Genomic DNA, 12,075 nt, shown 5'->3' with positions numbered 1-12,075 from the left:
ACTTTTACACACACTTTGCGCATACTGTACTCTTAAAATTACTGATCCCATAATAAAATCGGAGCTGGCTCGATGTTACGTGTTGATAGAATGTAGTATGTCTTCAAAATACAACGTGCTATATTTCCTCTCTCCCCTTTTTCTGCCCAAATGGTATCTTCCTCCCAGAAGCCTTCACTTTGTAACAACATGGCGGCGCCCGGACGGCACGTAGGGCATTATATTCAAAGAAACACCCAATTTTTGCGAAATAATTTCGAGCAGTTATGGAGTCATAGGTAAGACAGCTGTGCTTTAAAGCAGAAGTCGACTTAATTATCTTTTAATTTTAGTTACTACATTCATGTTACAGCTGCAGCTAGCATCATTTGACAGGAGGTCATGTCTTTATGAAGCTCAATTTACGTCACTGCAGCTCATTTTTTTATATTTAAGCAGGTGTGAGGAGTGTTAGGCATGCAAACTGTGTCATACCTAAATGATTTGACACGGCTTATATTTGTCAGTTATCAGAAGATGGTGCTTTTCCAACATGGCAAATGACGTGTGCCAGTCATCCTCTCTGTACCTCATACACCCTTTAAAACATGTTATCGTGGACACGTCCTTCCTCAGCATGTTTGATTTACAGTGCAGTATTTGCAACAAGGGGATCTATGAACTAACACAGTTTCTTTTTTTCTCTCCAGGAGTTTTGGTTGGTCTCCAGCTCTGCGACAACAAGCTGCAGAAGCGAATAAAGGTAATCTGGAATAATAATTTTGGTCACGACTGAGTCTCTCTGTTAATCGCTGTAACATGAGGCACGCTGTTGCACAGGGTGACATGTTCCTACCTTAAGTTTATGTTGAGCTGACCCAACACACCGTCCTGCAGTCATAAATCTACTCACTACAGCAATACGCATAATCAGATTATATATTTAATCAAGAACATGTTGTATATATGATCATGAAGAAATGCTACCACCACGTAAACCAATTGTAAGAAGAATTTTAGAAATCGGCCCAGAAAGCATTTGACAATTCAATAAAACATATTTTGGTAGATGCTGAAGTAGAATGAGCTTTTTTTAAAGACTGATAGCGCCATCCTGTGGCTTAATTAATCAAGGCAGCTAAAAAAAAGTAGATTTTCAAAAACATGTCTTTTCAGTTATTAATCATGAGCGTGTGAAAAAGGAGTTATTAGCCAAGTATATTTAAAAATCACAATTAGATAGGGCATATGAAATAACAACCTGGAATATAAAATATTCACCGGAGCGAGATCACGTTGTTAATGTTATGCTATCGCTATGATTTGTGTTAGCTTAAAAATACAATGTCCCACTGTTTTAGGAAATAATGTATCCTTGTTAGCTTTAAAAGAAAATGAAACAAACTATATATGCATGACCCATTTTTAAAGACTTTCATTGTCAGCAGGAGCCAAAGGGCTTGAGGATGAGTAACTGACAGGGTCGAGAAAGTATTGAGAGATGGACAAACATATTGTTGGTCTTTGTCTTAGTGGGTTTGTTGACAATGCAAACAAATAGACAGATTCTTCAAAGGAATTCATTTATTGAGACCTGTTAGATTTGACCAAATCAACCATTACCTACATCAGAGGCCAGGCGCTATTTATACTTGACTGGAATACATCAGTGACGTTAAATCCCACCATTTCCTCTGTGTCATTGCAGAATCTACAGATACTTTTGTCATCCCCAGGAAGAAAACATGGTATGTGTCCATCACTGCGACATAACCTCTCATAGAGCTTCTTTAAAAAGCAGTTTAAAGTCAAGACACTTGCATAAATGTCTATAAACACACCTGTGAGTTAAAGTCACTTCTTTCTTGAACAGGAGCAAGGAGGCCGTGCTGGAGGCTCTGGCTTCGACTGTCGGCAGGGTGAGAGCTCCTTGGCGTCTCTCTCTCTGATGATCGTTCATTGTGGATGTTTACTTGTGTATCCGTCTGTCTGTGTGTTTTATTTTCTTCTTCTCTCCTTCCAGGATCCTACAGCACATCCCTACTATTTCCAGGATGACCCGTACCTCTCTCCCAGGACCTCCTCTGAGTTTGTACGTGAAAATAAACAAACGTGCTGAACTTTCCACTGGCCTTGCGTTACTCGGCTGGCTTATTTTAGTTTTCTGTTCTGAAATCAGTCACTTGTTATTTATATTCCCCTATAAAGGGACCTCTGCTACCGTTGTTACATCATAATGATCGTTTAAAAGGTTTTCTTTGAATTTAGTTTGTCATTTTGGAACGGCAGTTAATTTAGTCTATTTTAAGCATACCAGGAAAAGTGCAGGAGTATTTAATAAAGTTACTTCTGGCTGTATTTGGCGAGTCGTTAGTGTTATTAGTTCTACTCGTGTTTTCCTTTAATAACAACAAATGTGCTGTGAGAAAGGTCTATACTTTTACAAATATTTCTAGTTTATTTACTTTTACAAGGAGCCAAATTAAGTTTGGTTACATTTCTTCTTCTTGTATTTCAGGTCATAACATCGTTTTAACCCCTGCTATGTATTTATGTTAATGCCCCCATTGAGGACACAGCTGTGGTCAAACACAACAATAACAACCACAGGATGCAGAACTAATGAATCGGTGCTAGCAGCTCAGATTGCTGTTGTATCCACAATCACAGTAAAGAGAGCTCCCCGGGTTACTGTTTTGTAATTAATCATGTGACGTCGTCCCTCTCTCTGCAGAAGCTGTACTCTCTCTCTCAGGAGTCTGGCAGATCCGCGGCCAAATTCTTTGTCAACAGCAATCCCAAGTTCTTCACCAAAGACTTTGCTGAGCCACATATACCAGTAAGAAACGCACATGTTCTACAGCGAGGGAACACGTAGAGAGGGCTGGATAGTGTCTAGTCACAGGTGTGAGTAATTAAGGGCATTGAAGTCAAACATCAGCCGCCACACAAGTTAAACTGTAGCTTTAGTCTCAGGGCAAACATATTGTCTTTGCTTTCACTTTAATGTTTGGTTAACATTGCTGACACATTCAAATATCTAGTGATATTGTTTGATTCCTATTGTGTGTGTGTGTGTGTGTGTGTGTGTGTGTGTGTGTGTGTGTGTGTGTGTGTGTGTGTGTGTGTGTGTGTGTGTGTGTGTGTGTGTGTGTGTGTGTGTGTGTGTGTGTGTGTGTATAGTGTCTGATGCCAGAGACTGTGTCACTGCTACTTGAGGAGATGAGTGAGGAGGCACTGAAGGAACGAATCAGCTTGAGGAAAGTTACTGCCGCTGTCGACATGTATGATCAACTGCTGCAAGCTGGTGAGAACACACACACGCACACACACACACACACACACACTCTCTCTTTCTCTGTTTATGGGATGCTGCTAAATCAATTCTTCAATTCTTTCAGGCACAGCGGTCTCTATGGACACGACCCATGAATTGTTGGACCTGATCTGTCTCTACTGTGACAGAGACCCTGTCCAGGAGGGAGGACCGCAGGCAGAGGACACGGTGAGTCCTCCTCTGACCCCAAACCTCAGGGGGATGCTCAGAGACCAACAAGTGTTTTCACTCTCAATTAGCTGCCAGTTATTTCTTCATTACTCGTCTTGTCTATAGAAACGTCAGAAAATAGTGTCAACAAGTCCAACACGACATTTAAATGTGTTGTTCTATTTTGTCCAAACGGCAAAAATATTCAGTTCAGTTCAAGACAAAAAAAAACAAGAAAAAATATCGGAGAAGATGGAACTAGAAAAGTTCTTTAAAATGTCTCAAAACGATTTATCAAAATAACTGCGATCAACCCAATAGTCTACCAACCCAAAGTTGTTTTTTTGTTGCAGCGAGTAAAGTAATGAATGAGCCTCATTCAGTGGGAGACTTGAGCCATCGTAGTAATACTGCACTATGCTGTATATGGACGCTTACCCTTGTGTGTCTCTGTGTCTTCAGGAGGAGTCAGCAGAGGAGGGGAGGAGACGGAAAGGGAGGTTCCGTCGGCCTTCAGACCTGCTGAGGTTCACCTGGAGAGAGAACAGCAGCGCAGAGCGAATCTTCAACCTGCTGCCAGAGAGAGACACGCGGTGTTACTCTGCTCTCATCAGAGGCATGGTGAAGGTACGCACAGCTTCATCACTGACGTGGTGCACACCGGAAGGGCCTCTTCATGCTTTATTGGGATTGTTGCTACATCTGCTGTAGACTGAGTGTCTGTCTGTCTCTCCCCAGCATGGAGCCTATGCAAAGGCCTTCAGCATGTACACGGACATGCTTAACAACAGAGTGACCGGTGAGTGGCAAGAGAAAGTAGACACCACTTCAATGGCAACATTTTGAGTAGAAATTGTAGGTTCAAGTGATGACACGTGCAGTTAAAATTCAAATACAAAGTACAGTATGCAGGTCAGTTGAATACATTCTACAATAATTTTCATTTCTGTGGTTAAAAATGTCTTTATTCTTATATTAAGAGGCAGTTTTGTGTTGTCATCATGTTTCATTTTGATTTATCTGTGAGTGATATTTTGTTGAGTGTCATTTATGATATGATCAGATATGCATATAATCTTCAGTACACATTTAGACATCAGGTGCCTTCGCTGTTGGTTTACTGTCTTTTGATCTTCCCACAGCTTATTTAACAGAAGCTTTGTTCAGATGAACATTCAGTGTGTTTGTTTTTCACCTTGTCTGATTAAGTGTTATTGTTGATGGTACCATGAGATGGTGCCAAAGAGTGTTCATTTAAACAGGACAACCTGCTGAAGATTCTGCTCACCTTCTGTCTGCAGCTGACGTCCACGTCTTCAACGCTCTGATGTCGGCGGCTCCAGACGTCAGAGACAAATACAACGAGAGATGGGACCTCATCGCTGTAAGAGCCTTTTCACTGTTCACCCCAACGCTCCACATCACCAGGTCTCCTTAAAGGGGAACATTTCTATTTTTACATTTTCTTATCAAATTAGTTCATTACTTTTGTTTCTTTTTTTGGGATCCCTAAAAGAAAATATTTGATTAAAATGATGAAATAAATACTGTGTAGAATATCTACATTCAGTGTGAAATAATTTAAGAATGATGAAAACTCTGCCTCATTATTTTAATATTATTTGATCATTCTTGTTCTATTTTTTATTAAATAAAAACATACAAATAAATAAATATACCAGTCAGTAAAGCCCTGTTATGTAAATTACAGTGATGAAATAACATTTTATCATAATACTTGATTTATAATAGTTTATTTTAAGAAAATCACAAATAATTGTTTCAGATATATTTATTCATATGATAATTTATTTAAAAATTACTTATTTATGTTGTTTTTTTATTCAATATCCATATATTTTGACCAAAAATATGAACAGGCTGTTGTGCAAATTTAAAATTTTAAAAATTATTTTAGCCAAATTTGGCAGGAAAAGTCACTGATGTGGCAAGATGGCCTTTCCCTTGACTGTACCGTTGTGTGTGTGTCTCTCTCTCTCTCTCTCTCTCTCTCTCTCTCTCTCTCTCTCTCTCTCTCTCTCTCTCTCTCTCTCTCTCTCTCTCTCTCTCTCTGTCTGCAGGAGCTGTTGAATCAGATGAGTCAACAGAAAGTTCAGCCCAACCTGATCACCTTCAACAGTGTTCTCAAAGCTCTGAGACGCTGTGGCTTTCTGGCCAAAACACAAGCTCTGCACACGCTGAATGAGATGAAGGCTATGGGAATAGGTGAACACACACACACACACACACACACACATAGACACACACACACACACACACACACACACCAGAACGATGGATGATCCATCGTCTTCTGTTGAAAACTAACTTTGTGTCTGTGCGTGTTCAGCTCCCAGCCTGGCCTCCTTCGACCACGTGCTGGCGGTCTTTTCCAAAGCAGGTAAACAGAGTGTGAGGTTCCATCATACTGACACACACTACTGGTACAGTCTCTGGTGTCGTTGTCTGAGTTGCATTAAGCGGTTTTGTTTCCACTCCAGCCTCTTCTAGCCAGGGCAACACTGACATTTTACAGGAAGTGATGTCAGAGCTGGCAGGAAGCAGCTTCACCTGCCAGGACCCCGATGATGGTATGTTGCTGTGCATGTGTGTTTTGATTCTACACATTTGATTTAAAGCGAGGGATGCACCGAACGGCTAGATCAGGTATCAGTGACAATGAGGCAGATCTGTTCAATTCAATTCTATGTTTATGTAATAGATGCATTATATACTGGAACCTGTTTGTTGCAGCATTTAACATTTTTACATTTGAATTGTAATTTCTGTTATTTTGAAGAAAGTTGCCAGCTCACAGTTTATTATTCTAATCATAAATAACAATTCCCAGTCACTTCCACACAGGGAGGCATGCAGCTTATTGATTAAACACTGGTGTCCGATCGGTACTCGGTATCAGCTCAGGTTTTGGTTTCAGGTGCATCGCTACTTAAACCCATAGTCTGTATATTGTTACGACCGGCTCGGGAGCCGCAACATAAGGAGGGACACAACACCAAAGTAGATGCAAAACCCAAAGGTTTATTACAGAACACAGGACCAGCGTAACGTGCTAACTGACTGAAGACCAGGGTCTGGTGGCAGGCAGATGAGAGAGAGCGAGGGCGGAGCAAGGAGGCGCTTATATAGGTGAAACCCACACCTTCATCCAGGTGCACCTCAATCACTGATCAGGGAGCTGCACCTAGAACTCAAAGACATAGAATACACACACATGCACCAACATTCACAGCAGGACATAGAACCATACGTAACAATATAAGAAGTGGACTTTTAATACTTTCTCTCTTTTTCTTTCTAGTTCTCTTCTTCTCCAGCGCGATGAGAATAGTAAGTCATTTGTATTACTCGTTTAAATATTCATCACATATAGATCTCTGCAAAGTGCAAGTCCTTTTTTAATGACGGAGTCTGAAGTGCACAGTTGGTTATTGTGAGCCTTGTTCTTTCATCAAGTGTCTTTTTATACTTTAGAGGGATAAAAGGGTTGCTGTTTAAATATAAATTACACCCTTTTCTTAACATCCAATTCAATCAATCCTGCGTTCCCGTTTCTGAAAAACAATCCTTTCTGTGTTTGTAATCGGATGTCGACTGGTTTGGACACTGTTCTTTGATAACATTTAAGTTGTCCCTAGCATTTTAAGGCTTTTTAAAAGGCTAGTCTTAAGTTTGTCTTAAAACATGCAGATACACTGATCCTGTCTTCCCATTCATGTCCATGTTTTTCTCTGACTGTTTTTGTCCCAACAGTGTTTGGATAATAAAGATCTAGAGCTGGGTTATAAGGTCCAGAGTCTAGTAGAACAGGGGGAGAACTGGAGGCTTCTGGGAGATTCCTACCAGCAGAGTGTTTATTAGTAAGTAAACCACCGACCGTAAACGCATCCCTGTACCTCCTACATGTGGTCTCGGGGTGACAGCGGGAAACAACGGGGAGGTTCTGGTCAATGCATGAACCACATGTAAGTTATAGGATTCATGAGCCACACAGCGGCCTGAAGCCTGAACTCTGGTGATTATTTCAATACTGTCGATGAAGTTCCACATTTTTGTCCTTTTTTCACCGGACCTCTCCTCTCTTCTGTCCAGTGGTCGCTTCTTCAACCTGCTGTGTATGATGGAGCACATCGACGTGGTGCTGAAGTGGTACAGACGGCTCATTCCCTCGGTCAGTACAGCTCTGCATCTCTCTGTCTGTTCAGCTGCACCACTCTAGACCATATGCTATATACGAAGAATCAATAACACATTATGGGATGTTATAAGCTGCAGCTGGTACTTCACTCCATTATCAGGGTTCCCACTCGTCCCAGAAAACAGTTGACCCAATTTGTCACGGAAAACACGAAATGAGAGAAACTGTCAAATCTTCACTTCACTTTTGGACTTCCTTTAATTTGTCATACAAATGAAATAGACTACCCTCATCTCACCTCAGGAGAAAGTGAGATGGATAATTAACCGTATAACTAAATATAATCTTGCTTTATGGAAATGAACAGCATCTTGATTGTGTTTCCAGTTGTACTACCCGAACCCTCAGGGACTGAGGGACCTGCTGCAGGCTCTGGACACAGACGGCCGCCTGGACCTGCTGCCCACAATATGGAAAGGTGAGTTTAAAGATGACGTGAGGGTTACAGGAATCTAATCCCATGCAGTACAAACCTGCATTCAGTGACACAGACCATGTTTGCATTGTGATAAACCCCGCGCCTTTACATTTCACCAATTATAAACGGGATAAGTTGTGGAAATGAACAGCATTTGTGTCCGTTTTTCCGGATCTGTCGTTCCAGACATCCGGTCTTTGGGTCACGACAACAAGTCTGATCTGGTGGAGGAGCTGCTCACCCTGATGGCCAGGGACAGACACAGTCCTGAGGTCAGTAAAGGGGCGGGGCCGTGGCGAGAGCGGGGGACGGTAACGCGATGTAGGGGGATCTGTGTGTGTGACCAGACGGCTGCGTGTGTGTGTGTCCGCAGGTTCAGGAGGCGTTCGCCGTGTGTGCTCTGGACGTGAAGACTGCGTTCAGTGGAGACAGAGGGAGGCTCAGTCTGGAGTGGAGCAACGCCTCCCTCTCACACATCACCTCCCTGCTGCTGCGGGCCAACAAGACCCAACAGGCCTGGTGAGAGAGTCGGTCCATCCGCTAACACAAGAGCGTTCTACTAACCCTTACTGCCCGTGATGTTAAAAGACTTCTCCTCCGTTGTTGTCTGCAGGGAGATGCTGCAGCTCTTCAAGTCCAAGAACAGAGTTCCTGAGTAAGTCTCCGCCCAAACTACAAATGCACCCAAATCCATTTTGACAAACAGCCTTCCACAGAGCTCTAATTGATGACATCATTTCACATTAAACAAAGAACATAATGCTGGTATTTTACTTTGAAAAACTACCATCATGAAAAACCTGTAGAGCTTTTGTCGGCTCCGACATCGCAAACTTGTCGTGACAGGAGGTTTTCAACACAAACGGTGAACATGTCACAAGCACAAGGTGATAAAAATGTAATTATATATTCATATAACAGTTAAGCACCACATGACGAAATGTAACTGACTCTGGATGCAACTGTTCCAACAGATAAAAACAAGTTGTAGGAATGGCGTTTGATCATTGGCTGCTTGTTCCCGCTGTGTTATTCTCCAGAGAGGGGCTGTTGGAGGACTTCCTGTCGGCGTGCCGCAGCGACGGCTCTCCCGACAGAGCAGTGGAGCTGGTCCAGCTGTCCGCAGCCTTCTGTCTGTCTGCAACACCAAGACTGGCAAACCAGACGCTGGCCCAGTTTGATGTGACGGAGGAGCAAAGGTGAGGAGCAGAGAGTCTAGACATTTGTACATGCCAGGAAACATAACGGGAACGCCTTTTTGATAATTTCAGCATCTTTTGTAGCATTTGAACTCAACATGATGTATCATATGTGTTTACTTTTCATCTTATTCTTCTGTCCCACCCAGAGCCGTGTTATGTGAGCTGGAGGCGACAGAAGAGCCCTCAGGCTGAAGGAGACAACTGTGGGTGAACCGCGATGATGCCGATCTATTGGTTACAAAAATGTGATAATCCACAGTGTGTTTCTGTTTCTATATCTGTGTAATACAAATATATGTCGCGTAAATAAGATCTAAACCTCTTGCAATGCTTTCTTTTGGTCGTCAGCTAGAGGCCGCCATTTGTCCTTCAGGGAGTGTTCAAGTCACTCACTTATCAGGGTCCGACCACATCGTGTCAAATGTTTCATTCCCACTCTGTGTGCATTAGACGATTCTTTTCAGCTCACCAGAACATGACTGAGAGAGACCATAGACCAGGGATGTGTATTTTTATGCATGACCTTTAAAAATGTGGTTTGGAGGGAAGGACGCAGAGGCAAATGTCTCTCGCTGATAACTGACCCAACTTCCTCAAATCACTGATAAGCCACTTCCTTGTGCCTGTAATGCTGGTCTGGACATTTTAACTGTCCTCCAGCAGGCTCAGCAGAGACATGCAGAGAAACAGATGGTGGTGTGTGTTTTTGCAGATTCTGAGGAATTTAAGGATAGCGTGTCTAGACAAGACAGGTGCCAGAGGTGTGTGTGTGTGTGTGAGAGAGAGACGACTTTATTTCAACATCACTCCAGCCTTTAGAAACACTGCTTGCTTTGAAATATAATTCAGAAAAAAACTTGAATCTAATACATAAGGAAGCATAGTAATAGTGTTTATTGTGTTCATCTAATGGCATTATTAGCAGCGATCCCACTCAGCATCAAATGAGTGTGTGTGTGTGTGTGTAGCCTGCACAGGTGTGTGCCTCTATCAAAATGTTTTTTTTGTTCGGCCAATCATGAGCCGAACTGTGGGTATGACCATATAAGGGCAAATGGGCTAAAGTGAGTGGAGTGTGTGTGTGGGGTGTGGTCTGGTCTGGGGAATTGTTCTCCAGAGGAGTTGCCTAAAACCACACAAACAAATCCACTCGCTGCTACACACTGATAACCGCACCAGGGTTGCCTTTCAAAGCTAACACTAGGTGTGTGGGGGGAGAAACCAGCACATTCACACCTTCCCTCATATGAACTCTCTCACATGCTCTCACACACGGAGATTTTGAGTACTGTTAGGTTGCAAAAACAGCGTGAAGGTAGTTTTTTTTTAGTTCTGCTATTCATGCTTATTTTTGTTCTTTTTTTTTTTACCCTTCTGTGAGAAGAACTGCAGGTATAGTTAAAGGGACAGTTCACACCAAAATCAAGAAAATACACATTTCCCCTCTTACCTGGTGCTTTTTATCAGTGTAGATTGTTTTGGTGTGAGTTGCCTGGTTTTAAAGATATCGGCCGTAGAGGTGTCGGCCTTCTCTCCAATAGGACGGCACTATATGACACTTGTCTTGTGTTTGGAAGAACTCAACAGCAATGTCTCTTTTCAGAAATCATACCCTGGTTACTAAAGATAATCCACGTGGTTTATCTTGAGTAACAAGATGTCTGATAGAGTAGATAGCACTACAGGTAAAAGGAAATATTTGTATTTGTGATTTTGGGGTGAACTGTCGCTTTAAGGATTAGGAATAGCCTGCGACAGACTGAAGGACCTGGAATAACAGCAGAAGTGTAAGGTTACCAACAACAATCAGGAGTTTGATTCGCCTGCATAAAAGGCAAACACATCACAAAATAGTTTGTGTTCTGCAAGCTTGCAAAATAAAAAAACAACAAGTGGCCGGTCACAAGCATTCCTTTCTCCCACTCCTTTATGCAACAAGACGGCTTTGATGAGGAGGTCAGAGGTCAAACAGGATGTGATGGAACGTCCTCTAATACTTTTGATAGCTCTCCCACGTGTTGCCTTTTAACATTTCTCACTCGATGTGAGGTTAAAATAAACTCCAGTTTGCTGGCTGTCACAGTGAGAAAGTGGTTGTTTTGTTTCTCTTCTCTTGAAACTTACATCCTGAGAGAAGAGGAAGCGCAGGCGAGTGAAGAGGACAAACAGGGAGGAAACAGAGAGAGATGGCGATGGAAGAAGAGGAAAAGGGGCTTTAATGGACCTCTAAACTCTCGCTGGGTAACTGTGTGTCTCTGTTGAGAAAAGAACAACAGGTCGGCAGCTCACGTCTACCCACGGCAACATTTCACGGTGATTGACAGCTGTAATTGGCATCCAGCACTGTCAATCCCCCGCACTGGAAAGAGCACAGGATCCAGATTGCCCGTGGAGACCTCGAGTTGGCTTTCGGTCTGGCCTCACAACATTATTTCATATCTAACTGGAGCTTTGTGTCTCAATAAACACTTAAATCACACTTTTTTTAACCTTTAATACCACAGCCCTTTTACACCAGTGACTCTCAGAGTTTGCTATAAATGATGAAATCGTGCTGTGCCACGAAAAAGTGCATATCTACAGATGGGGGCCATTCAGGCCAACTAAACAAGCATCTTGTGTCACTCCCAGCCACTCCAGCTCTGGGCCAGCCTCTGTCCATCTTCTGAAAGCTTTTCAGGTCAATTATTTGGAATGTAGCCTATAAATGCTGTTCAGCTGAGTCCAAATGCAATTTGAATAAAATCCCCCTCTGTTTGAAGGCATATCG

The 12,075-nt window shown here is 42.4% G+C and overlaps 1 protein-coding gene across 1 annotated transcript; it reads left to right on the top strand.

Annotated features, from left to right (window-relative positions):
• Positions 1-150: 150 nt before the first annotated feature.
• On the top strand, positions 151-9,617 carry ptcd3 (pentatricopeptide repeat domain 3; the record flags this gene model as incomplete). The annotated part of the gene is made up of 23 exons (XM_079167491.1): positions 151-278; positions 690-742; positions 1,688-1,727; positions 1,853-1,898; positions 2,003-2,071; positions 2,714-2,818; positions 3,163-3,286; positions 3,381-3,484; positions 3,929-4,093; positions 4,205-4,265; positions 4,768-4,850; positions 5,548-5,692; positions 5,817-5,867; positions 5,968-6,057; positions 6,789-6,817; positions 7,241-7,347; positions 7,580-7,658; positions 8,013-8,103; positions 8,290-8,375; positions 8,477-8,622; positions 8,717-8,758; positions 9,144-9,302; positions 9,452-9,617. The coding sequence occupies 23 exons, from the start codon at positions 151-153 to the stop codon at positions 9,495-9,497; spliced, it is 2,049 nt and encodes a 682-aa protein (XP_079023617.1). The 3' UTR covers positions 9,498-9,617.
• Positions 9,618-12,075: the final 2,458 nt, after the last annotated feature.

This window comes from Pholis gunnellus, assembly GCF_910591455.1.
Source record: "Pholis gunnellus genome assembly, chromosome: 10".
Classification (NCBI taxonomy): domain Eukaryota; kingdom Metazoa; phylum Chordata; class Actinopteri; order Perciformes; family Pholidae; genus Pholis; species Pholis gunnellus.
This window is presented reverse-complemented; position numbering and strand designations above follow the sequence as displayed.